Source organism: Mus caroli, unplaced genomic scaffold (genome assembly GCF_978045245.1).
Source record: "Mus caroli unplaced genomic scaffold, Mus_caroli_1 scaffold_7, whole genome shotgun sequence".
Lineage (NCBI taxonomy): Eukaryota > Metazoa > Chordata > Mammalia > Rodentia > Muridae > Mus > Mus caroli.
This window is the reverse complement of record NW_028227262.1, coordinates 35,364,174-35,388,779: the sequence shown is the minus strand read 5'-3', so window position 1 is coordinate 35,388,779 and position 24,606 is coordinate 35,364,174. Positions and strand designations below refer to the sequence as shown.

The 24,606-nt window shown below is 48.9% G+C and overlaps 2 protein-coding genes across 5 annotated transcripts; one reads left to right on the top strand and one right to left on the bottom strand.

The window, feature by feature from the left end:
• Positions 1–1,253: 1,253 nt before the first annotated feature.
• On the bottom strand, positions 1,254–12,667 carry Tada3 (transcriptional adaptor 3). 3 transcript variants are annotated; one of them, XM_021165536.3, is made up of 10 exons: positions 12,130–12,667; positions 11,700–11,753; positions 10,633–10,857; positions 9,794–10,044; positions 9,564–9,669; positions 7,040–7,181; positions 6,853–6,956; positions 5,538–5,647; positions 4,820–5,005; positions 1,254–1,792 (listed from the first exon to the last, which is right to left on the bottom strand). In XM_021165536.3, the coding sequence occupies exons 2-10, from the start codon at positions 11,703–11,705 to the stop codon at positions 1,600–1,602; spliced, it is 1,323 nt and encodes a 440-aa protein (XP_021021195.1). In that variant the 5' UTR covers positions 11,706–11,753; positions 12,130–12,667; the 3' UTR covers positions 1,254–1,599. The 3 variants fall into 3 exon arrangements, with proteins under 3 accessions (XP_021021195.1, XP_021021197.1, XP_021021198.1); XM_021165538.3 differs by having other exon boundaries at positions 12,304–12,667; XM_021165539.3 differs by lacking the exon at positions 11,700–11,753.
• A 91-nt stretch (positions 12,668–12,758) lies between these two features.
• Arpc4 (actin related protein 2/3 complex subunit 4) lies at positions 12,759–24,446 on the top strand. 2 transcript variants are annotated; one of them, XM_021164452.3, is made up of 6 exons: positions 12,760–13,023; positions 15,536–15,654; positions 16,774–16,885; positions 18,883–18,978; positions 20,270–20,440; positions 23,566–24,446. In XM_021164452.3, exons 1-6 carry the CDS (start codon positions 13,021–13,023, stop codon positions 23,569–23,571), a joined length of 507 nt encoding a protein of 168 aa, XP_021020111.1. In that variant the 5' UTR covers positions 12,760–13,020; the 3' UTR covers positions 23,572–24,446. The 2 variants fall into 2 exon arrangements, with proteins under 2 accessions (XP_085696304.1, XP_021020111.1); XM_085840178.1 differs by lacking the exon at positions 23,566–24,446 and having other exon boundaries at positions 12,759–13,023; positions 20,270–20,482.
• Positions 24,447–24,606: the final 160 nt, after the last annotated feature.

Below are 24,606 nucleotides of genomic sequence, written 5' to 3'. Positions count from 1 at the left end.
ACACAGGCTGTTACTGGGACAGGGAGTCCCATACTTAATTATAGAACAAAGGGCTGCCTCCAAGTCACATGGCTGGGTTTGTGTCCTGGCTCAACCACTGAAACCAAGCAAGGTGTATAAACTAAGCCTCTGCTTCCTCGTCTGGGAAGGATGGGATGCTGGTCCCCTACTGTATGCACAGACAAGGTTAGGACAGCAGCTGGAGCCTAGCTAATGCCTTAATCCATCCTGGCTATGATACAATGGTGGTAGTCCATGCTACACTTGTTATCTGCCCAGATCCTGCTGGGTTCTGCCATCACTGTGGGTAGAACTTTGGGGGCTGCATGGTTGGAGTATGTCAGGTATCACCATGGCTCAGGCCTGTAATCCCAGCAGTACTTAATTTCATCATTATTGTTAGAATTGCTGTCTTTACTTCATGTGTGGGTGTTTCTTTCTTTCTTTTTTTTTTCCTGAGAAGATATGAACAGTCTGGGGACAATGAGTCATTACTTGTCCCTGCATCTAGAAGCAGGCAGAGAGCCTGATGTCACTCCCTCAGGCCCTTCCTCCATTTTTCTATTTGTCCAAATATACAGATTAGTCAGACCTTTTTTATTTACAAATGACAAAACTCCAAAACAACCTTGCTTAGGCTAACTGAAGCCTCTCCAGGCTGATGTAACTAAGCAGTCTGTGTCAGGGAGGTCAGAAGGCTTTGGGGGTGCCTGCTTCTCCAGCTCCCGCACTGCGTCTGAGTTGGGGTCCTTCGCAGTGATTCTCTGCGTGGCGGGAAAGCAGGTCTCTGGGAATGCCTCCTCTATTTGCTCTTTGTCCTTCCCTTCTGCTTCTCCTCCCCTTCCCTTGTTGTATCAGAGACAGGGCCTAATGTGGCCCATGCTAACACTCAGGCTTGATGTCCAGCCCAGGATGACCTTGGACTCAATTTTGCTATGTCCACCCCCACAGTGCTGGCATTACAGGCTGCACCATCATGCTCAACTCCAATTGTTGTCCAGTTTTTGAGACAAGGTCTCAAGCAACTCACTCAGACTGTCTTTGAACATGTGAAGTAGCTGAGGCTATCCTTGAACTCCTGACCTTGTGTCTACTTCCTAAGGGCTAAGAATGTCAATTCATACAACCATTCCAGACCCCAAAGAGCAATTTTTTTTTGTTTTGTCACAGCAGAGACCCCAAGCATGCCCCACTAAACCCTTCCACCTGCCTGTTCTTTCTACCCCACAAATAATAGATACTAAACTTGCAGGTGGTTTTTTATAACTTTTTTTTTAAAAAATGAAACACAGCAGTCACTTTATTCTTAAGTTTGTACTTTACAAAACCTCAAGGAAGAAGTCCCTGAGGGAGAGGTGTGGAGACGGTAAGGGGGGAAGGGGATGAGGAACAAGCCCGCTCATCTGGGGCATCAGGCGGATGCTAGGTCCAGGCAAGCGCAGTAGGGCCTTGCATACTGGCTGCACAAAGCTCAACTGAGTGGCCTGAGAGTGTTTCAGCCCTGAGACTGTTGTCATTTGATAGGCAGCCTCTGGCCAAGGCTTCAAAGGACATCGTGGACTTCTGCCAGGCCAGGGGGATGGCCAGCAGCAGGTCAGGCTACCCGTCTAGGAGCTTCAGGATGCTTTCCCGCTCCTTCAGGGTCTTCCAGGCCTGGTCCTTTTCCTTCTTTGTAGGGGTACGCTTCTTCTGCCGGGCAGCCATGATCTTCCGGAAGGCATCCATGACCTCGTTGTCGGCCATGCGGACCCGCTGCCTTAGCTCCTGCCGGCTCACCTCCTCCTTTGCCAGCCTATGGGGACCGTATGTCATGGTTAAAGCCATCTCCAGGGTTTGTCCCTTCCTTTTTTCCAAACTGAGCCTCCTAATAATCCCAGTGGGGGCTGGCACTTCTTGGCCTGTTTGAATAATGACCAATGTGCATATAGATGCAGAGCCACACTGACTGCAAGGCATTATTTAAGTGCTCTGAAATGTTAATGCTGCTTATAGCAGGGGCAGCGCGTGGGAGCACAGGGATAGCTCTACCTTCCTATCAATTTGTTCCTTTCAATTTTAGTAGTTCACTAAAACTACTCTAAAAAAATGTTTTTTTTTTTTTTTGAGAAAGTTTCAAACTGTAGCCCAGGCTGACCTGGAAATTACTCCAAAGCCTCCTCTGGACCCAAACCTTGCCCCTAGAGGCAAGAGGCTTCTCTTGCCTCTACCTCTCAATTGCTAAGATTGTAGGTGTGAACCTGACCCTAGCTTAAAAAATAAAACCTAGAAGCCAGGCATGTGGTGACATACACCTTTAATCCCATCACTCTGGAGGCTAAGGGAAGCAGATCTCTGATTTTCAGGCCAGCCTGGTCTACAGACCAGGACAGTCAGGGCTACACAGAGAAATACTGTCTCAAAAGACAAAAAAAAAAAAAACAAAAAAACCCAGAAAACAAAAAACAAAACCAAAACAACAATAACAAACAAACAAAACAAACAAACAAAAAAAAACCCCAAGCCCAACAACCAAACAGAAAACCCAGGAGCTGGGAGAGAACTCAGCTGTCAGTTAAGCTCATCTGTAAGACCCAGGCTTGGTTCCCAGTACTCACATGCTGGCTAACAACTCTCTCTCTAGTTCTGGTTCCAGAGGATTCAATGTCCTCTGGAGGTACCAGGCACTCACATGGAGTACAGACACACTTGCAGGCAAAACATCTACACACATAAAACAACAGCAACAACAACAAAAACCCCTTAAACAACGCATACACATGTACATATAGCTAATTCTCACAACAATCTTGCAAAGGAAGATATAGTATTTCCATGAGACTGAGGCTCAAGTTGAGCATGGGTGAACAAAAGATCTGGAAAAACCAGCTTCAATTGGACCTCCAGCCCCCGCGCCCTGCATTAGCTCTTAGAATTACAGATGTGCACAGTGAACTTCAAATGGCTTTGAAAAGGTCTATCTTCAAAGGTGATCTGCCTGCTGGGCATGGATCTGACTTAGTTTCACTGGCGGTGGAGCTCAAGGTATCCAGGAAATCGAGTTCTCCTGGCTGCTTGGGCCTAGAGTGACCCGCTCCCAGCACTGCAGCAGGGCCCATGGCTGAGCTGCAGCCTTTGGAGAGCCCCAAGCCATTCCTCGCCTCACTCCTCATTTCTATAGCTGCACCACATTGCTCTTTCAGTTTGTCCCTAACTTTCCTGCCCTTCACATCTGTGGCTTTCTGCTTGCCCTTGAAAAGGAATATGAATTCCCTTGGACTAGCCTTGCCTCAAATCTCAGCTCAGCTCTCTATTGGATGTGACTTTCAACAAGGCTCCACTTCACTGCCTTTCATCCCTCATCTGGTAAATAGAGAGACCACCAACCACTGTCTGACTTGTCTTTCAAATGAAAGAAGGTGCGGGAGACTCTGGCACACAGAGGGCACTAAACACACACTGCTTTCTTTATTCTCAGATGCCCTCAAAGCCCACCAGCTGCCTCTCCTTTAAATGGTGTGCCTCCTTTAGCCACCTACGAGAGCACAAAGTCTGTTTCTCCTCCCCCTTCCTAGCCCTACTGGCACATCACAGAGACCGTAAGCGCTGCTCAAGTGACTGAACTCTGCAGTGGAGGCTCTGTGGGGGCGTCTGCCTGTGAGGGGCGAGAAGCCCTGCTTGAGCTCTAACAGAAGGGCAGCTCCTGCCACCGTCCTTCACACGTCACCTATACCTTGTCATCAGTACAGGGAGAGCTGAATGCGAGGTGATATAAAATAAAGTGTGACTGTTCTCTAAAACACAAGTAAGTGTGGGTGACTTAGCCAATCAAACGCACAGGTGGCCAACAACATTAGCAATTCATCTGTCGGAGCGGCAAGCATCCTGGTATTTATCATTTCCAATTTTCTCTGTGATGTGTTTTGTGTATGTTTTATGTGTACCTGTACATGTGTGTAGATGCATATGAAGGGTAGAGGTTGACACTAGATGTCTCTATCATGCTTCACCTTATTTATTTCTACTATAATCTGTCTGTCAGTCTGTCTATTGGGAGTCAGACATGCTATGGTGTGCATGTGGAGGCCAGAGACAACATGCAGGAGCTGGTCCCCTTTCTCTAACATCTGGATTCTAAGGACCATACTCAGGTGCTCAGGCTTGGTGGTGAGGACCTTCACCCACTGAGCAATCTTGCTGGCCCCTGCCTTCTTTTTTGAGACAGATCTCTCACTGGAATCTTAGGCAGGCCTAGTCAGCTAGGCTGTCCAGCCAGCAAGCTCTGGGGATCCACTTGCTCGTGCCCATCCAAGCTGGGGTTAGAGATGTGCTGTGCGGTGGCCCACTCTTAGGTGGGAGTGGAAAACTGACCTCAAGAGGTCAGCTTTGGTGGCAAGCATTCCCCCAGTGAGCTCTCTTCGATGAAATAATACCATAAAGAAAAACAAAGCACACACAAAGAGACAAAATCAGACAAAATGTGCCATGTGACCCAACACTGTGAATGTTACCAAACTATACTTAATGGGCTTAGTCAGGGTTGGAGATGGCTCAGTGGTTAGTGTATTACTCTCGCAGAGGACTGGTGTTCAGTTCCCAGCCCCCACGCTGGCCAGCAGCAAACACGTAACTCCAGCTCCAGGGTATCCTGCCACTATAGATACCTGTACTCGCACACACAAAAGCACACACATGATTAAAATGAAATAAATCTAAAACTGGAATCAAATTCATCCATCTGTCCATTGTGGGTGCTAGAGCCTCACCCCTGAACTTTAGGATCCATCTGAGACACAACCTAGGGTACAGGACTGCTCGGTGGCGTGGAGTGGCGCTCACTCACCTCAGCAGGTCGTGCTTCTTGGTACGGTTGTGTGCACTGAGTGCCTTCAGCTCAGCTTGCCGTTTGCGCAGCTCAGCAAGGACCTCGTCCTCTGAGTCCTCTGCGGGTCGGTCCTCAGACTCCAGGAGGCCCTGGGCAATCAGCTCCTCCTTGATGCGGCTCTCCAGGGACTTGGTATGTGGCACACTGTAGATAAAGCCGGACCTGAGCTCGGAGGGCCAGCTGGCCCCCCTCAGAGGACCCAGGCACTTCCTTTCACCTAGTGAAACCACTATAGCCACATGTGCTCCAGGCCTTGTGATATGTTGCAAACTGTGAGTTGTAATCTTATCTACTCCCCAATTTTATGTAACTCATAAGTATATTTTGAATACACATAGGATTACTCCTTTTCCATTTGGCACTCTGCTGTTTTCACTGTTTCATGGCACATATTTTTTGTAATGATTAACAGTTCCAAATTATTGTACATGTAGTCTTGGCTCTTAGCCAGCGATCCCTTTAGGTGGGCACTCAGCTCAGCTCCAGTAGGAGCAGAGCTAGGGTGATCAGGTCTGGACAAAGCTTGTGTCCAGAAATGAGGCCAGCACTCCCACAGGAGATCTCTGTGCTTGGCCAAAGGGTCCTCAGCGTTTCTGCTAACAAAGACATGTCTCCCCACGAAGAGACAACGTGAAGCCGACAGACAAGCCTAGAGCCCAGCTGGGATAGCACTCACCTGAAAGGCTTGTTCTGATTGCGCGGGGAGGTGCTCGCTCCATCTGCTCCTGACTCTTTCCCAGACATGTCAGGAATAGGAGAGTCCTCCATAGGGGAAATAATATTTTCCTGAAGAGCAGAGAGAAGTTAGGAGGAAGTTAGTCCTACTTCTCTGCTCCTCTCTGACAGGCACAGATAGTCTTCACAGGCTAGAGAGCAGCGTCTGCCATCTCTTTCATCCCACCCATGTCAAAAAGATTTCTCCAAAGCTTTGATCATTGCTTTTTGGGTTCTAGGAATTCCATTTTTGGGGGGATAGGCATATCTATATAAAAAGAGGGAGACACAGAAACAGTGATAGACTAGCTCAGGCTGGGAAGCCTCCACAGGCACCCGACACTGTGGGAGCACCTGGCACTATGGGAGCACGGTGCGGCCTGGGAGATATCCCAACACTGTGCCTTCCCCGCAACAGCTGAGCTACACTACATTTCCCAGGCACCTCTGCAGTCAGAGGCACTTGTGGGACAAATTCTCCAAGGGGGAGTGCTGTCCACAGGGAAGAGCCACAGTCACATCCATGGGCTTCCTTCCCATGCTCCTTACTCAGCTTCTGCGGGCCTGGTGCAGTCACAACACCCAGAGTGACCTTGGTCAGGAGGAAAAGCCACATAAGATGGAGTCTCTGCGGGGCTAAGCCAGACTTCCCCTGGCCTCAGTCTACCCCAGGCTGTTCTCTGAGAGAAGAACTATTATAGTGTTAGAGCCGAAAGAGGAAACCGAGGCTAGAGGATGTAAATGATGTTTCTAAGCTCAGGCCTGGGCGTTAAGATGGAAACCCCAAGCGAGGCTTGAATCCTACCCTCACTGATTCGCTGTGGTCTTAAGAAAAAGTTAACTTTTCTGAACCTCAAGTTCCTCACCAGCCCAGGCGTCCGTCCAGTCAGAGGAGGCATGGAGTCCCCTTACCCACTGCTCAGCACAGGCGTCTGTGGAAGCCTGGTGTGGAGACTTACATCTGTTAACCCGGCACGGGGGCATTGAGGCATGAGGACTAAAAGTTCTAGTCCATAGCGTGACTCTATCTCAAAAAGCAAAATAGCAATAAAATGCCAGCACACGAGTGCTCATGTGTGTGTGTGTGTGTGTATGCAGGCGTGCGCATGCTCGCTTGAGCCCGTGTGTAAATGTTTTTTGGTTTTCTTAGACAGTCACATGTAACCAGGTTGAACCTGAGCTAAGAGCCTTCTGCCTCTGTCTCCCAAGTGCCACTGGGGTTACAAGCAGATGCCACCATGCCTAGCTTGTGGTTCCCAGTCAGATGGCCTGCTCACCTCTACTAGGGCCTGCAGCAGGCGCTGTGTCAGGGCACCAAAGGGACACCCGTCTTCTGGCTGTTCATGCTGGGCCTCAGACTTCTTCAGCAGGGCATCCACATCTGGACAGGGAGAACAAGAGCTAGAGGCCTGAAGCTCTGGGGCCTCAGATCCAGGCCTGGGCTGTGAGGAGGCTGAGGCTTACCTTTTGTGTCCAGTTCCGTCAGTGGTCCTATGAGGCCTTTCTTCTTGTCAGCCACAGCTGCTGCCCGAGCACCGTCCTTCTGTTCCTCTAGCAAATCCTCCTGGGCCCACCGCTGGGAGTAGTGTTTCCCTAGAGGGGGAATCTGCAGCAAAGAGGTCACTCAGCTCTGAGAGGTAAACACTGCCCATCTGAGACTGGAGTGTTAGAGGATCTCCTGGTGTGGGACTCGGTCAGGAAACATCCATTCATTCTCTTTCTTTCCTCACGGATTTGTTGCCGAAGGCCAAGGCTGGTGCCACAAAAGGCCAACAAGATCCAATCTCTCCACTCACACTCCAGTAAGGGAAACAGGTATAGAAAGACTCAACACAGCTGGGCGTGGCACACACACGTCAGCATTCTGGAGGCTGACATAGGCTGATCAGGAGTCTGAGCCTGGGCTGAGACCCTATCTTTTCTCAAATAAACAAACAAGAACCAAAAATCAAAATACACCTAGAAGCTGATATGCATTAGCAAGATATAAAATATAAGCCAGGCAGGATGGCACACCTTTAGTGCCAGTACTCGGGAGGCAGACAAACCAACCAACCAAAACCCCACAACCACCACTACTGACAACAAAAAGATACAAGGTATAAAATACTGTGTCTGTGGTAATTCCTCTAAAGAGGCTTTGGGCCCAAAGCAGGGATAAGAAGAAATTATTTTCTTGTGTTCTATAAACTTACTGCTGTCAGAATGGACTGCCTTTTATTCACTTCTTTTATATAGGACAAGCCGACTCTGTGAGATTATAGGTGGTAGCAGTACTTTTGGTCAGGACCGAACCTGGGGCCTTGTCCATGCTAAGAAGTTGCTCTACCACTGAGCAATATGACTAACTACATCTCTGGCTGCAGATAAATGATTTTCAGATTCAGGCTAGTGCATTTAAAGCAGCCCGGGGACCATGAAAGCACCAAGTGAGACCATGTCCTTTACTCTCCTTGGAGAAAGGACCTCGAACTTGTAAACCCATGCTGGCCTCAAACTTGCCTCAGCCTCCCGAGTGCAACGGGGGGGTGAGTGAGCCCCTGGGCCCAGCTGCCCCTTTCTGCTGGAGAGTCTGCAGAGGCATCTGTGGGGCCTTGAGGAGTGAGGGAGTCTGCCAGGCTGAGAAGAGCTTGTGTGTAAACCCTGGTGTGAGGCCAGGAGGAGGGGACATGTCTGGTGTAGCTGATAAATGCAGCAGGAAAGAGAGATGTGGCCAAGGACAACTGGAGAGAACTGGGGTGTCACCCAGCACTGAAACACTTGGACTCCATCCTGTGGCAAACAGGAGTCAGGGGAGCCCCAGAAGTAGGTCTGTGTCATACGTGCACCTGCCATAGCAGGTGTCATACGTGCACCTGCCATAGCAGGTGTCCTGTGGTAGAGTCCCCGCCTCACAAGTTTGTCTACTTTCTTTTATGGAGCATATTTTATTTTTAAGGTCAATAAAGCTAACTTGCTGGGGTCAGATCTCAGCCAGTAGAGAGCTTGCTGGGAATGCAGAGAGCCCTGGCTTCTGTACCAGGACTGCATCAACTGGGCATGGTGGTACCTACCTGTAATCCCAGCACTAGGGAGTCAGAAGAAAAAGATCATAAATTCAGGGTAATTTGTTAGCTAACAAAGTTCAAGGCTAGCCTGGGATAAATGAAATCTAGTCTCAAAAACCAAAACAAAAAAAAAAAACCCCAAAAAACAACCACAAACAAAATCCCCCAAACCGGCAGGGCGTGGTGGCGCACGCCTTTAATCCCAGCACTCGGAAGGCAGAGGCAGGAAAAAAAAAATCCCCCAAAACCAAAACCAAAAAAAAAACTTTTAAGCCAGGTATGTTTGTGGTCCCAGACACCTGGGGACCTGAAGGGCTGAGAGAGGACAATGGTTGAGTCCAGGGGTTCAAGGTCAGCCTGGGTACCATAGCAAGTTCCAGCGTCTTAGAAAACAGGAACTTAACTTTTTTTTTTTTTGGTTTTTCGAGACAGGGTTTCTCTGTGTAGCCCTGGCTGTCCTTGAACTCAGAAATTCGCCTGCCTCTGCTTCCTGAGTGCTTGCTGGGATTAAAGGCGTGCGCCACCACCGCCCAGCAGAATTTAACTTTTATAGTTAAAAAAAGTAAGTATTAAGCCGGCTGGTGGTGGCGCACACCTTTAATCCTAGCACTTGGGAGGCAGAGGCAGGCGAATTTCTGAGTTCGAGGCCAGCCTGGTCTACAGAGTGAGTTCCAGGACAGCCAGGGCTACACAGAGAAACCCTGTCTCAAAAAAAAAAAACCCAAAAAAAAAAAAAGAAAGAAAGAAAGTAAGTATCGCCCAAGTGTAAAAGCAAGGAGAGTGTTCAGAGGCTCGAGGACAGAGAAAGCTGAGCCTCACTGTCTGCAGGGGGCATGGAGCAGGCAGAAGGCTGGGAAGAAAGTAGGTGATGCAGGCTTTGCTGCCTAGGACCCTCAGGCGCCTCTGAGCCCTGTCGTACTGACTGCGGCTCAGGTCTCTACCTTATAATGCTCAGCTTCATCTTCTGGGGGCTTCAGGAGCTCCTCTAGTGTCCGTACCTCCTCACTGGTGATGTCGGCACAATAGGGCTCCACAGAGGCCCAGAACCTACAGGCAGAAGCAGACCCGGAGTGGGTGAGATGCTCCTTCAGCCTTAGCCCCAGGCCTTCCAAGCCTCCACCACAAGTCTCTGGGCCCCTCTAGCTCCCTGCTACGTGCTCAGGCCCAGAACCTGTTGGGAGCATCGTTCTTGGGGATCCGAGGCACGTCGATTGGGTCATCAGTAAATTCATATTCCTGGATCTTGGGCTGGACGTTTTTGGATTTGGGTCGTCCTGGGCCAGGGCCTGGCCCATGTCCTGTCTTCCCTTCCAGTTTCTGCTTCTTGGGCTTTCCATGTTTGGGGGGAGCACCGAGCTCGTGGTCTCGACCTAGCTTCAGGAATCGTCGGTCCCCTTTCTTATCCTGCCAGTCAGTAAGGATCTGAAACACACAAAGACAACCCCTGAGACGGAGAGAAGAGACAGGGTACTTCTTTCCCCGCCATGGATAACTGAGATCTATAATTTGAGGTTATTAAGCAAACTACTCATATTTCAAAATGCCTGTTCTTCTCTGTGATTTTCTCACATGAATTTAACCGGAGGTCTACATTCTGATTCACTTCTGCTGCCACCCAAGCTAGTCACAAACGGTTTGGCATGGTAGTCCTGGGGAAATCTGCTGTTGCTGGGTTTTTTGGTGGTTGTGAACAAGTCTCCCAGCTAACCTATATGTCAAACTCCAAGGCACCCGGGAGTCCTGTCTATGCAACTGACTGTATCACAGTGCATCTCAGAAACTTCCCAGGCAACTTCAGGGGCCACACGTGGGCGGTGTCCACCTTCTGAGGTACAGTCAGATAGCATCCTTGGCTAATGGTAACCTGCACTGAGAGCTAACTATTCTGTCATGATTCCCATGTGGGCCTCTCTTCCCATCCATCCCTGGGCCTCAGCAGAGAGGGAACCTAACGATCCATCCAGTAATTTGACACAGTGTCTCTAGTAGAAGCCCCCCATGGATAATCACCTGGGTTTCGGCTTCCAGCACACGCAGTCTCCGGCTTGCAGAGGACAGCAGAGTCTCAAGCTCCAGCTGCAGGGTGTCCAGCTCCTCAATGCCAATGCCATCGTCCTCGGAGCGGGCCAGCACTGCCGTGTAGCGGGGACAGACCTTCAGGTGGTCCACAGACTTGAAGTCATGAAACTGCAGCGGACAGTCCTTCAGCTCGCTCATGGCCCAGGAGGTGGGACCCTGTAAAATTAGAGGGGAGAAGGCCATTGGATAGGAGACAAAGTAGCATGGGGAGAGAGACCCAACAGAGCCCTGACTGTACCCCAAGCTAGGTTGACTTTACTGAATTATGCACATAACCTTAAAAGGGCGGCTGCCTTTTGCCATGCTTTTCACTCATTCATACATTCATTCATTCATGAGACAGAAGTTCTCTGTGTAACAACTCTGGCTGGTCTGGAACTCACTCTATAGACCAGGCTGGTCTTCAACTCAGAGCTCCACCTGTCTTTACTGGGATTAAAGGCGTGTGCCACCACCACCTGGTTTCTTTCTTTTGATAAAGAAAGGAAAAAGACTCCACAAGAGTATACACACATGCCTAGACTCCTAACTGCAATTTATTGTCCTTTTTTGTTTTGGTAGCACTGAAGGGTCTCACACATCTCCAGACCCCACCTCACCCCCATTTTGGGGTGGGGGAGACAAAAAATCTCATTATGTAGCCTTGAGTGGCCTGATACTCATTTGCTACATAGATCAGGATGGACTCATAGCTTCCCCTCCCAACCCCCACCCCAGAAAGCACCTGCCTCTACTCGACAGAGTGCTGGGATAAAGATATGCACCCAGGTTGGTCTCAAACTAGCTATGTAGCCAAGGTTTTGTTTCCACCTCCCAAAAGATGGAATTTTAGGCATGTACCACACCTGATTTATACAGCGCTTGTTCATTCTAGGCACAAATTCTCCAAACTGAATTATGTTAGTTACATCCAGCACCCCCCCCCCCTTTTCATGAATTCCAGGCCTTGAACTTATGATCCACCTGCTTTAGCCTCCCAAGTCACTAGGTGTACAAACCTGCATGATTAGGCCGGCCTCCTAGTTGCAATTTGAACCGCAGAAGTCTGGAATCTGCAGCATTAAGGAAGAGGAGATACTAGTGTGCCCTGTCTTCCTATGTCCTGTTTCCCTACGTTGGGTCGTTTCTAGCATTCTATTTGACAGGGTTCTCCCTGCCTTCTCTTGTCTCACTCCATTCCACCTCTGCACCTTCTCTGTGTCCCTGGCTAGTTTGGAACACAGGCTGGTCAGGTGAACAGAACTAAGTTCCAGCCCATTTTCTTATGTGCGTTTCTAAACATGTTATTTAACCTGAATCTCCGTTTTTGTTTTTTGTTGTTGTTGTTTTTTTTTTTTTCTTTTTTTCCAGGACAAAAGATGATGCCTCAGTCTATTTCCCCATTAAAAAGTATAAATCTGTAAAATGGGGGCATCGAGAATTACCTACCTCCCTGGAATGTTCTGAGGATTAAGAGGTGATGCTCGTCAAGTGCCCAGTTCAGTGCCTGGCACAGAAGTGGGACTGCTTAATGGCTGGCTCCACCTGTGTGTCGCCCCAAGATCCCGCCTCCAGGGTCCTCGTCCTCTAGGGAGCCCCTAACACAACCCCCGCCTTTCCTACCTCCTCTCTGCGGCCTCCTACAGGCCCTGGGCCGCAGGAGGGGGCGGGGAGTTCAGGGCGATCGGAGCAACTGCTCCGGAACTGGCTATGGGCGGGCCCCCTGCAGTTGACGCGAGGGCGGGGACGACCAGCCCAAGGTGGCCTGTCGGGCTTGGGGGTGGGGGTCTAAGGCCACCTACGAATCTCCGGGAGGTGGAATGCTAGGCCTGAGGAGTCCCGGGCTAGGAAGCAGCCCGGGGCTGGGGTGGGGCTCAGAGCCCAAATCTCAAGGGACTGGCTACCCGGTCGAACCCTACGGTTGCAAATGGGAGGAGCCCGGAGAGGATAGGGGAGCACCACCGGAAGAAACGTCGGGCTTCTCCGGTTCGGGCTGTCCTAATTTGGTGCCCAACCTGAGGTCGGGCTGTACTATTGTCACACGGGGGGAGGCTACAACCAAAGCGACAAGCACTAAAGGCGCTGGCGGAATATGTGTAGAGATCCAAGGGGACTCGACCGCTACGTTCTCACAGCAGATCTTCTACAAGTCTCAGAGGTGCCAGTGTGAAATCGCCCCGGAGATCTGAACATCTCTCGGCTCTCCCTCCCCGGTCCTGCCCGAGATGGTCCAGCCCGGAAGTGCTGTCGGAGACTGCGGCTGCGCCTCTCTCGAAAGGGCAGGCGTCGCGGGGCCGGGCACTTCCGTACTTCCGCTTTCCGGCCCAGACAGCGCCCGCGATGGTGAGAGACCAGGGGTTGGGGGCCTCCCTGTGTTTTGCCTGCAGAGGCTGTGGGTCTAGGGGAGATGCTGCTTGCCGCTAGGGCTTGCGGCCGGAGGTTGCCCTGGGATGAGGGGGCACGGGGAGGATGGAGAGGCAAAGGGTGGGGCGAGGGCCGAGGCGAGGAGGAAGGGGCGAGCCGAGAGGCTCTCTGAGCAAAAGCAGGCCCGGAAGCTTCCAGGTTGGGAATCCCGGGCTAGAATGACCTCTCCCCGACGTTCGGGGGAGGCAGGAGACGGGGCTGCGAAGCCCGTGGTGGTGGCTTGCAGCTGAGGTAGGACCGCTGAGCGGGGCCTCCTCTCAGTCCACGGTAGAGGTTGGCTAAGTACACCCCCCTGTCCCTGCCTGCCTTCGCGGTCTCACGGGACCTCGAGGCAAGTGTCCACTTCACCTTCTTACTTCTTGGCGCTTCCTGGAAGCCTTGCCTTCCAGCTCCCAATGAAGGTTCTGTGTTGCTTGCCTGCGTTCAGACTCCTTCCTGGATGTGCAGAACCGTGTTGACCTTAACGTGTGTAAATGCTGATGGCCGCTGGTCCTCCCCTTCCATGCTCCGGTTTGGAATCTGTGGGTGCTCCGTGCAGTTGTTCTCTGAAAGGTCCCAGGCTTCCCACTACTTTCTCTGGTCAGCCCTTGACGACCTGAGTTCTAAAGGCTGGACTGCTTGTTGCACGCCCGTGAATGCTCTCAGGGAAGAGACTTTGAAATTAGACCCTCTTTTTCAAAAGTCACTTTTTAAAGCTTGCTCCAGTGTTAGTCCTAACTGGTTTCATTCCTTAGCGTGAAAGCCATTTCCTGCTGACTGAGTTTTGACTTTGCGTTTTTAAGCATTCAAGTTTATTGTACAATTTCTTCAAGCCACTAAAGGGTAACTGTCACAGGGCTGGTCATCTAAAATTTGGTTTTCTTTCAATGAACCTTGACAAAATAATCAGGTAGCCGCAATCGAGGTAGAGAAAAGAACATTCTATCACTTTCCCAACGGTACTTGCCACCGCACACAACTAATTTTGCCTTTCCGGGTTTTGCCTCTTCTTGGTTGACATAAGTAGAATGCTGTGGTATGGAGCTAGAACCCACTGCTGAACTACATGACCACAGTTTTTTAGCCTTTATCCCCTCTGTCTGATGTTTGTCTGTCCCTGTGATCCTGTGCTTGTCTCCACTGCCCCACGCAGCCTGTGCCTCTTCTCTGCCACAAGTCTCACTTCCTTCTCCATCCCGTCCTCCAGAGAGCCTCTGTGCAGCGGTAGCCCCTGTAACTTCCTTCTCAGAAAGTCCCAATGCTTCCTGCTACATTGAGAGAAAAACTCAGTGGAAAGCATTCTAGACTGTCTAGGGTTTTATCCCAGCCTGCCATTGCAGCCTGATCTGTGCAATTTAAAGCAGTTTGCACACACAGAAACCTTGCACTTGTTACCAGTTTGGAAAGTCTTAATGCTCTTGTGTAAATCTGGCCCTGCTTAAGTTAGTTCATTTGTTCATTTACTCTACAGAAAATTGGTTTGACATGATGTATAGGAGGTGCTGGGCTAGATACAACCTGCACAACTGAATAAAAGTTGATGTCTGTAGACCACGAGAATTACAAACTGGTGAAGGAAAAATGTATTCCTAACATTCTGTTGGGAATTATATGTAAAGTGAACATACCATAAACTGTAAGAAATGCATTGAGGGGGAAGTCAAAAAGGCCACTTTGAGGAAGGAAGGGCCCTTCTCCACTGAGCTGAGCTCAGCTCTGAGAGGCTGACCTAAGTAAGGGGGAGGAAAGGCTGCAGGTGATGGATGCTTCAGCATGTGATAAGCCCTGGGGGGAGAGAAGCCTTGACCCAGATAATGTAGCTGGTCATTGTAGCTGACCTTGTCCACTCGGCTGAGAATGGACAGGTTTTACTTTTTCTCATTGTAGAACTGTCCTGATCCTGTATCTGGTCAAAACCAGTTTCGTTAGACAGTCTAGATTATTTTTAAGACTAGCTAGTTTTATATGTTGCCCTCTGTTAGCCCTTGTGATCCTCACCCAGTTAAGCTGTTTGAGGGTAGAAGTGAGATCACTTCTGAATTCCCAGCAAGTTCAGAACATGGATTGATACACTTGTCAGTGATCCTTCTAGATCATCAGCCTTACCTAGCTCTGGCACTAGTGATGCTGTGTAATTCTGTTGTGCATGCCAGGATATTGCAGCATGTCTTGCCTGTGTCCACTTATATCTGTAGTATTCCTGTTCTCAGGTTATGACAGTCAACTTTTTCTTCAAACTTTGTGAGATGCCAAACTGGATTATCTGCTGCTGGGAACCACTCAAGATTTTGAGTGGACTGCATCTTGAAGACTGGATGTAGTCTGTTCTGTGTGACAGCCCTGCAGGAAGCCTTCAGTACTGCCTGTTGTGTAGGAGCTGCAGTGAGGGGACTGGCTTTGCTTGGGTGAGGCAGATTCTGACCCTTCCTGTATCTTGGGTTTATTCCTGCAGACTGCCACTCTCCGCCCTTACCTTAGTGCCGTGCGGGCCACGCTGCAGGCTGCTCTCTGCCTGGAGAACTTCTCCTCCCAGGTCGTGGAACGACACAACAAGCCAGAGGTCGAAGTCAGGTAGGGAACGAGGTCAGAGTGGGGCCGAGAAGAACAGCCCCCAAGAATAAACCCTGCCCAAGGGGGCCAGGGATCTATGCTTTTGCACTGTCAGGCTACCTTGAGTGACATTGGTCTTGTTGCCAGATGAATAGTTCCTCCTGATTTGGTTAATTCCAAAGCAGGGGCATAGGGCTCCCATTCAGAACCTATGGGAGACCTACCCCAGAGTGTGACCTTTAGAGCAGAGCTCTGGGGACGTGTCTCCAATAGCGTGACTGAGCCACTGGCAGCTCCAGAAGAGGTCACAGGATTTAGGTCCCAGAGATGATGCCACTAAACTTTATTAATGTAAGGATTGAGACTTTTTTTTTTTTTTACTTTTGATCTTTAATACTGTCTGACAACTTAGACCTTTTTACACTCCATATTTTGAAAGCAGTCTTCTCTTGACTGGTTTTTATTTCATAAATAAGTATTCTTCCTCTTTGAAATTTCACCTGGCAAGGAGATGATAGAACACTGCTAATCCCAGCACATGGGAGGCTGAGGCAAAAGAATCACAGGGACAGGGCTAGCCTCAGCTACACAGTGGATCCTCTCTCAAGAAACCAAGTAGCGGGGGTAAATCTGGGACATACATAGTTGCGATAAGCCGCGCTCCCACATTAGATGATAGAGGTAGTAAACCCAGGCCCTTGGGGCAGGCTAGGCACACACTTCACAACTGAACCGTATCTCCAACTCCAAGGTAATTTATATGACTCAAACAATTGTAACGTTAGGATGGACTGCTGCCATTTGAGAGACGTGGCATGCTGCATGCTAGTACTTGATATACATGGTTTTCACTGGACATTTTATTTTTTAAAGATTTATTATTATATCTAAGTACACTGTAGCTGTCTTCAGACACACCAGAAGAGGGAGTCAAATCTCATTACAGATGGTTGTGAGCCACCATGTGGTTGCTGGGATTTGAACTCAGGACCTTTGGCAGAGCAGTCGGTGCTCTAACCGCTGAGCCATCTCTCCAGCCCCGATGGGCATTCTCAAACAGTGACAGTTCATAGAGCACAGGTACCTTTAGAACTACACAGAGTCAGTGGCACCAGCTTGATTCTCTGCCTCTGGTTTTAGGAGTAGCAAAGAACTGCTATTACAGCCTGTCACCATCAGCAGGAATGAGAAGGAAAAGGTTCTCATTGAAGGCTCCATCAACTCTGTCCGGGTCAGCATTGCTGTGAAGCAGGTGAGTCACCAGGGATCCCATTGGAATGAATGGTCAGAGAGCTAGATTCAGAGCCCGCTTCCAGGAATTCCCTTGGGATTATGGGCCCTAGCAAACAGAGCCAAGCAAGGTGGCACATACCTATAATCCTAGCCCTTGGAAGGCTGAGACTGAGGAGGGATAGCCCAAGACCAGCCTGGGTTACTTGGTGAGTCCCTATCTAAAAAACAAAACAAAAAAGTGGGTCAGTAGAAAAAATGCCAACAGCCTTTATCATAGGCCTGGCAAAGCCATGGGGGTCAGTTAGGTGTTGTTGGAGCAGAGAAGGTTTCTAACAGGTGATGGCTGTGTGCTCTTAAGGTAGTTCCAGCACTGGTTTGATAGTCAGTTTCTGAAGTTGCCACTTCATTTAAAAATAGAAGGTACAACATATATGCACATACAAAATTCTCAAAAAAAAAAAAAAAAGAAAGAAAGAAAGAAAGAAAGAAAGAAAGAAAGAAAGAAAGAAAGAAACCAGACCATCCAATTCTAGCTTTTCTTTCAGAAACAGCTGTGTAAGCCAGCAGTGTGTGGGATGATACACCCAGAGTCAGGAAAGAAAATGCTAACAACTGTCAGACTTAAAGATCTGCCTAATAATAATCGCCCAGACAAATGTCATTGCATTTGCTTTGTGTATTTTCTTTTTTTTTTTTTTTTTTTTTTTTTTTTTTTGAGACAGGGTTTCTATGTGTAGCCCTGGCTGTCCTGGAGCTCACTCTGTAGACCAGGCTGGCCTCGAACTCAGAAATCCGCCTGCCTCTGCCTCCCACGTGCTGGGATTAAAGGTGTGCACCACCACACCCGGCATGCTTTGTGTATTTTCTCTAGTAGTTTTCTAGTTGGAGGACCTACTTATAGGTCTTCTGTCCATCTTGAGTTAGTTTTTCTATATGGTGTTAACTTAGGGTCTATCATCATTCTTTCACATTGGAATGTTCCGTTGTCAGAACAATTTGTTGGAGAAATTGTTGCCATTGTGTGACCTTGGTGCTTTTGTTGGAAATCAGGCGACTATAAATATTTGAGTTTCATTCTGAGCTTTCTGTTCAGTTATAACTCATAAATGTATAAGATAGAATTTCCATTTCCTAGCACTTGGGAGGCAGAGGCAGGCGGATCTCTGAGTTCGAGGCCAGCCTGGTCTACAGAGTGAGTTCCAGGACAGCCAGGGCTACACAGAGAAACCCTGTCTCAAAAAAACAAAAACAAAAAAAAAGAAAGAAAGAAAGAAAGAAAGAAAGAAAGAAAGAAAGAAGAAAGAAAAAATTTCCGTTTCTTCGAGTTTCCTCAAGCAGTGTTCCCCACAGGTCTACCATATAGGTCCAGGGCCTTTTTGTCTCTGTAGCACTTGAATGGTTATTTAAAGTTTGTTTTAAATTAGAGCTTTATCCTTTTTCCACTTTGGAAAGAAACTATCCTAAATGGGAAAAGAGTATCATTTTCCCCCTTCCCTGCTAACAACTCTCAAAATTGCAGTCAAAACAAAACAATGTTACAAAACTCAAGTTAGTGACTTCTTGCCTAAGAGAGCTCAGGGTTAAAAAAGGAAGGCGAGTAAGCAGGGCGGTGTCTGAACCCAGATGCAGACGTAATTGGAAGAGTTGATTTTGGGGGTTGTTGGATTTTAGTAATGTTGAAGCAGATACTCTTGATCCTGTGTACCACTAGTGCTAAGAAAGGCCACTAGTGACCTGAGGGTGTTCAGGAAATGTGGAAAACAGGTGTGGACTCCATTGGAGCTGTTGAAAGGCCTTGTGAGATCTCAGTAATACTGGCTAAGGTAGACTGGGGAGGTCTTCCTTTCGACATCAGCAGATATTGTAATTCAAAGATCAGTAGCCTTTGTTCCTACCAAACTTTTCAGCAACTACTGCTAACTTGGGGAGGCAATGGAGCCAGAACACCCAGGCTCAGGGTGGTTTGGACGCTCGTGTTGACTTTCAGAACTGTCTTTCTCTTTTTGCTGTCACCAGGCTGATGAAATTGAGAAGATTTTATGCCATAAATTCATGCGCTTCATGATGATGCGAGCAGAGAACTTCTTTATCCTTCGAAGGAAACCTGTGGAGGTGAGACCCGTGCTTCTGGTTCTTTGTAATTCCCAGGGTTCTGTTTGTGGGTGAACCCAGAGTGTTCGATTTTTGTAGTACTGGGGGTGGAACCCCAGGCCTCGCACTGCTGGGCAAGTTACTGTGCTACACCCTGAGTCTGTAGGATTGCAGCCCGTGGGCTGCTGCTTCTCTAGCTTAGGGTTTCACTGCCTGGGCTGAGTCAGCCTGGACCGGGTAGCAGGGATGTCTCCCAGGAGAAGGTGGCGCTGTAGACCCACCTCCTCAAACCTTGGGCCCAGTCACAGACAAAACAGTGATTTCAGAATCCTTCCTGACGTGGTGTGGTGGGCATGCTTGCACTCTCAGTGCAAGCTAAGGCAGAAGACTCGGGAGTTAGAGGCCAGTCTGGGCACATTGACATGGGGTGGTGTGGGTGGGGGAGACAACCAAAAAAGCAAGACAAAAGCTTTCCTACCAACTGAAGTCCAGCCGCTCAGTGCCACAGTAAACAGTGACTTGCTTGTTGTCTGCCTTTGTAAGTAAAGGTAGTGACAGCTACATAAGCTTCCTGCCAAGTCTCCCTGGTGACCTGGCAGCCACCATGTTAGAGCAACAGAGACCATCACCCAGCACACCCAGAGTGTTAGCCTTAGGTGCTCTTCACCCTGCTCCCTGTCCTCACTCTTCCTCACACATCCTCCTGAAGCAGACATCCCAGTCCCATCCTTCTCCAGGCCAGCTCTCCTGTGGTTTTTACTATTGAATTGGAGTCTTTAAGATTTATGCTCCCTTTAGTCCCTTGGCTCATTCCAAATGCAGGGCTGTTTGTGTCGCGGGGACATCTAGCCTGACACACAATTTTGTTTTTCTTCCTTTCTTTTTTTTAAAGGTTTATTTATTATAAATAAGTATACTATTACTGTCTTCAGACGCACCAGAAGAGGGTGTTAGATCTCAGTACGGGTGGTTGTGAGCCACCATGTGGTTGCTGGGAATTGAACTCAGGACCTTTGGAAGAGTAGTCAGTGCTCCTACCCGCTGAGCCATCTCGCCAGCCCTCTGACACACGATTTTGAACTGGGTTCAGTTGCTTGTGTCCAGCAGGTGCACACTTACCCATGCCCTACCTCCTCCCCCAACTCCAACACCACACTCAGTGGATTGCTGACTCGGGGTTAATATGTAGCTTAGGAGAAAATGGTAGAAGCCAGTTGGAAGCCTGTGAGTGGGGAAAAGATGTGACAAGCAGGTGTCCCTGCGGGGCTAATTTTGTCTTATCTTTCTCTTCCCTGATGGCTTCCCTCCCTAGGGATATGACATCAGCTTTCTCATCACCAACTTCCACACGGAGCAGATGTACAAACACAAGCTGGTGGACTTTGTAATCCACTTCATGGAGGAGATCGACAAGGAGATCAGTGAGATGAAGCTCTCGGTCAATGCCCGGGCTCGTATCGTAGCTGAGGAGTTCCTCAAGAATGTGAGTAGAGCCCCCCTCCCCTCGTGACGCCATCGTGGAAGAAGCTATGGGTTCTGGAATGTGGTGGCACTGCCAAGATAGTCCTGAGTCTCCTCAGACCCCGAGCACAGCCAGGCACTTTGAAGCACAAGGCCAGAGACTTCACCCTTGAGAACCAGAAGGCATTTTCTTTCTATTTCTCCAAGTCTGGGAGGCAAGTCACTGGTGGAAATTCTAGTTCTATATAGTCTCTATCTGTCCTAGTTCAAACCCCCAAGTGAGGAAGATAAAGTGCCTTGTGAATCTTCTGAGACCAAAGGACAGCCCACTTCTCAAACAGTCTTAGATATTTTTCTTCAGTGTCTGTTTCCAGGCTCACTCCTGTGGTTTCTCAGTGTGTTTCCCATTCCTTGTGGCTTGTGGCCATCTAACTGACTGAAAGACCTGCAGTGCTCAGAAGAGGACAGATTGTTTATACTGTGGAGCTGGTAGCATCGTTTTGTCTAGAGATTCAGGACATGCCGCTGCCTTCCTAACAATCTCCGGTTTGTTGATGTATCCCGCTCAGGGCTGGCTGATCCTCCATGGTAGAGTTAGTGTTTATTCCTACTTGTGCATACAGACCCAGCCCAGGGGAGCGCAGAAGCCTAGAAGTGGGAATGACCCCCACTTCCCCTGGGGTCTAATTATCCTGTGGGTGGCCAGCACACAAGGCAGTGTTGTTTATACTCATAAATCAGACCAAGTGTGGGCCTGGCTCCCTGGCTCCAGGGCCCTCACTGAACCGCTCAGCGAAGCCTGGTTGCTCTGCTGTGGCACAAGAGTGCTGCTAATACAGGCCTTTCAGGAAGCTAAGCATTACGACCACAGAGTGCTAAATACACTGATAGGAAAATAAATACTTTCTCAACTGCATGAATAAACATTCTAAAATATTTTTAGAAAACATAGAGCCTGTCTATGTTGAGGGCTTTCTAACATTCAAAGATGCAGTAGCAATAGATTTTTTTTTAAAAGAATAAAATTGTCATCTTTAATTTAAATGCAAGCTCTAGAAAATACAGAGTTTTTGTTTTGTTTTTGTTTTGGAAGGGGTTGGTTTTTCCTTTGTTTGGTTTTGTTTTTTTCGACCCAGGGTTTCTCTGCAGCCCTGGCTTTCCTGGAACTCACTCTGTAGGCAAGGTTGGCCTTGAACTCAAAGATCTGCCTGCCTCTGTCTCCCGAGTGCTGGACTAAAGGAGTGTGCACCCTTTAGTTTTAATGGGCTTTAATTTTAATTTTAATTTTTTTACTTTTAATAAGAATGTTGTTTTTGAATGTTTATCAGCTAGTTCTGATTGTTTATTTCTGCATTTATTTTTCTTTGAGATAGCATTCCATTCTACAGCACAGGCTGGCCTCAAGCTCACTGCACCCTTCTTGCCTCGGCCTCTGAAGTGCTAGGACTACATGTCTGAGCCACTATAACTGGCTTTCTGATTGTTAAAAAGCAAGATTGGCTAAGGGAATAAAGGCTCTTGTTACCTTTGGTTTTTAAATAAATAAATGAATGAATGAATAAATATCACAGAGTGATTGCTACATAAACTTCCAGGTATGGAAATGCCAGTTTCAGCACAGTTCATAAAGGCCTCAAGGTTCATATGACCAAGGGGAGATAGTGCTTGTCCCAGTTTAGTATTTGGCTTAAATTACTCAATCACTTAAAATTCGTGTGTGTGAGGAGAGACAGACAGACAGAGAGACAGACTGACCGACCACAGATACAGAACAGGATATCCAGCCCCCTGAAGCTGGAGCTATAGGAGCTGATATTCATGCTGGGAACTGACCCTCTGGTCCTCCAGAGGGAGCACTGCTTACTAAGCCGTTTCTCCAGCCCCTAGAACTTAGTATTTATTGTCTTAGGCTCTGGAAGTGAAGTTGCCAATGTCCAACTAGTAACTGGAAGAAGGGGAATGCAAAGCAGGATTTCTGGTTTAAGCATCTACAATGTGGTCATAGCATCTGGTGGCACTGCAGTCTCTCAGCAGGTGGTGCGTGTGGCCGAGGAGGCTCAGCACCTCATGAGTGCACTTCCTCTGAAAAGGGCTGCCATCAGACAGCTGCAGCCTGTTACTGCATCATTGTCCTGCTTTTTCTTCTGCTTTTGGAGTTGAATTGAGCTGAGGGCTTTGCTTGTTCTGCCCAAGCCCTACAGCTGGTCTCTGTCCCCAGCTTGCTTTTTATTTATATTTTGCGTTAAAATCTCACTGTGTAGTCCCAGGAGTCCTCGAATTTGCAGTCATCTCGCCTGAACCTCTGTAGCTGGGATTGCAGGCTTATATAGCCAGGTCAAAACAAATTGTTCACATGAACCCCCACATTTGGATTTCATAGTGGCATCTGTTGTCTTCAAAGTTAGCAACTAATTCATAGCTTTGAACATCATGTGGCCCAGTCTTGGGCTATGCTCAGTCATTGAGCAGTCCCTGGTTTATAGTGTCCAGGATTGTTCTTGGCACCATGGGGCTACCTGAAGGCAAAAGGCATTTTCTTCCTGTCTCTTTCCTTCCCCATCTTTTCCTGGGAGGATGGCAGGGGAAACAGGTAGCCTAGGCTGCCCCTGAATTCACTTTGGCTGAGGATGGCCTTGAGCTCCTGATATGTGTGCCTCCACTTTCCTGAGTGCTAAGATTGTGTGTACTGCCACGGGGATCGGAAAGCTCTTCTAAGGCCTGTTCTGGTTTGACCGTTACCCAAAGTTTAACCTAAAGGTAACCTAAAGCCTTGCCCCTCTCTCCTTGACTCCCTGAGCCCTGTAGCCTCTCACATATGGGCCTTATCTAAAGCAGCTTCAGTTGCTAGGCAAGCTACAGGGAAGCCCTCAGCACTTACTTTTTTCTGCTCTGTCTAATTTTGTGTTTCAGGCTAGTGTCTTCAGATCACTGCTAAAGTCTGGCCCGGTTAAGAGCTCATGGGGTGGTAGGAAATGATTTGGTGGTTAAGGGCACTGTTGCTCTTTTGGAGGACCTGGGTTTGGTTCACAAAGAAAGGGTGTGTTCATAAAGTGCCAGAAGGCTGATCAGGCTCTCCGAGACTTGAACAGCAGCAGCTCGCCAGGATGTAATAACCCCACACTCATTGCCTGTCATTCTCTTTGACAGTTTTAAAACATCTAGCTGGATCTCGCAGCCTTCCCCTCGGCCTCCCCTGTGTCTCTGCGTCTGCGAAGGTGTCCTGGAGTCACTCCCCGGAGTAGCGGTGCAACAGCAGCAGCCAGAAGCTGGGTTGGGTGGGCATTGGATGTGGGAGGTGGGTGTGGTGTGCTTGCTAGCTGTGCAGAAAGGCAGCAGTGAGCCTGCCCCATAGCCACATGTGTCTGCTCTGGCTAGTTTCTGATGCTCAGTCCCCTGGACCGGGACAGACTTTTTTTTTAAACGTCTTGAAACCTAAACTCTGTGCTTGTAGAAGACTGTAACCTTTTTGTCTTTTTTTTTTTTTTTTTTTTTTTTAAACAAACAAAAAACCAACCTCCAGCTCCAGTGGCTGTGACTGGCCCCAGTGATTGTACCTTATTGGTCGCTGTGGTCTGGGCGGGCCTGGAGCCAGAAGGCGACTATTTTTCCCGAGCCACCCCCGGTGGGGAGAGAGGGAATTTTTTTTTTTCCTTGCTGTCTTACAAGCCTCCTTGGGCCTAGTAGAGAGGCTGGTATGGACCCTCTACTAGCCTCCTGAATCCTGCCTGAAGATGCCCACTGCACTGGTTGGGAACAAGGGCTGAATCTATGATTGCCAGGCAGGCCTAGGAGCGGGGGCCCAGAAGCCAGGCAAACTTCTGGCCGTAGGGGCCACCTGGTGTCCATCCGACACCCTTCCAGCTGAGAGGCCCAAGGTTTGCCCGTCTGGGTGCAGTGCCTGTGCTGCAGGTGCAGAGGTGAGTCCTGCCTGCTTGGGCTCCTCTGCTCCCATGCTCACTGTCTCGGATTCTGATGAACTCCCCTCCCCCCTAATTAAAGTCTCTTTCTGCCCCTTCGGGGCTGCATGAGGTCTGTGCTCTGTGTGGATGTGTGAAAGGGTGCGTGTTTTGATGCCTTGGAGCCTTGTGGCTGGCATTTGGGTCTGGAGCAGCTCACCAGACAATTTTGTCATCAATCCCGGCCAAGGGCCCCAACTCGGAGCACTTCCCTGCAGCCAAGCACCATCAT

Bases quoted from the DNA above. Each gene is read 5' to 3' on its own strand.
- Tada3 (XM_021165536.3), bottom strand. The intron at 10,045-10,632 runs GTGATTATCCAT...TGTGTGTTTCAG, and splicing joins TGCTGGAAGCCGAAACCCAG to ATCCTTACTGACTGGCAGGA. The intron at 5,006-5,537 runs GTGAGTGCTATC...CTTTATCTACAG, and splicing joins AATCAGAACAAGCCTTTCAG to TGTGCCACATACCAAGTCCC.
- Arpc4 (XM_085840178.1), top strand. The intron at 16,886-18,882 runs GTGAGTCACCAG...TGCTGTCACCAG, and splicing joins TCAGCATTGCTGTGAAGCAG to GCTGATGAAATTGAGAAGAT. The intron at 18,979-20,269 runs GTGAGACCCGTG...TTCCCTCCCTAG, and splicing joins TTCGAAGGAAACCTGTGGAG to GGATATGACATCAGCTTTCT.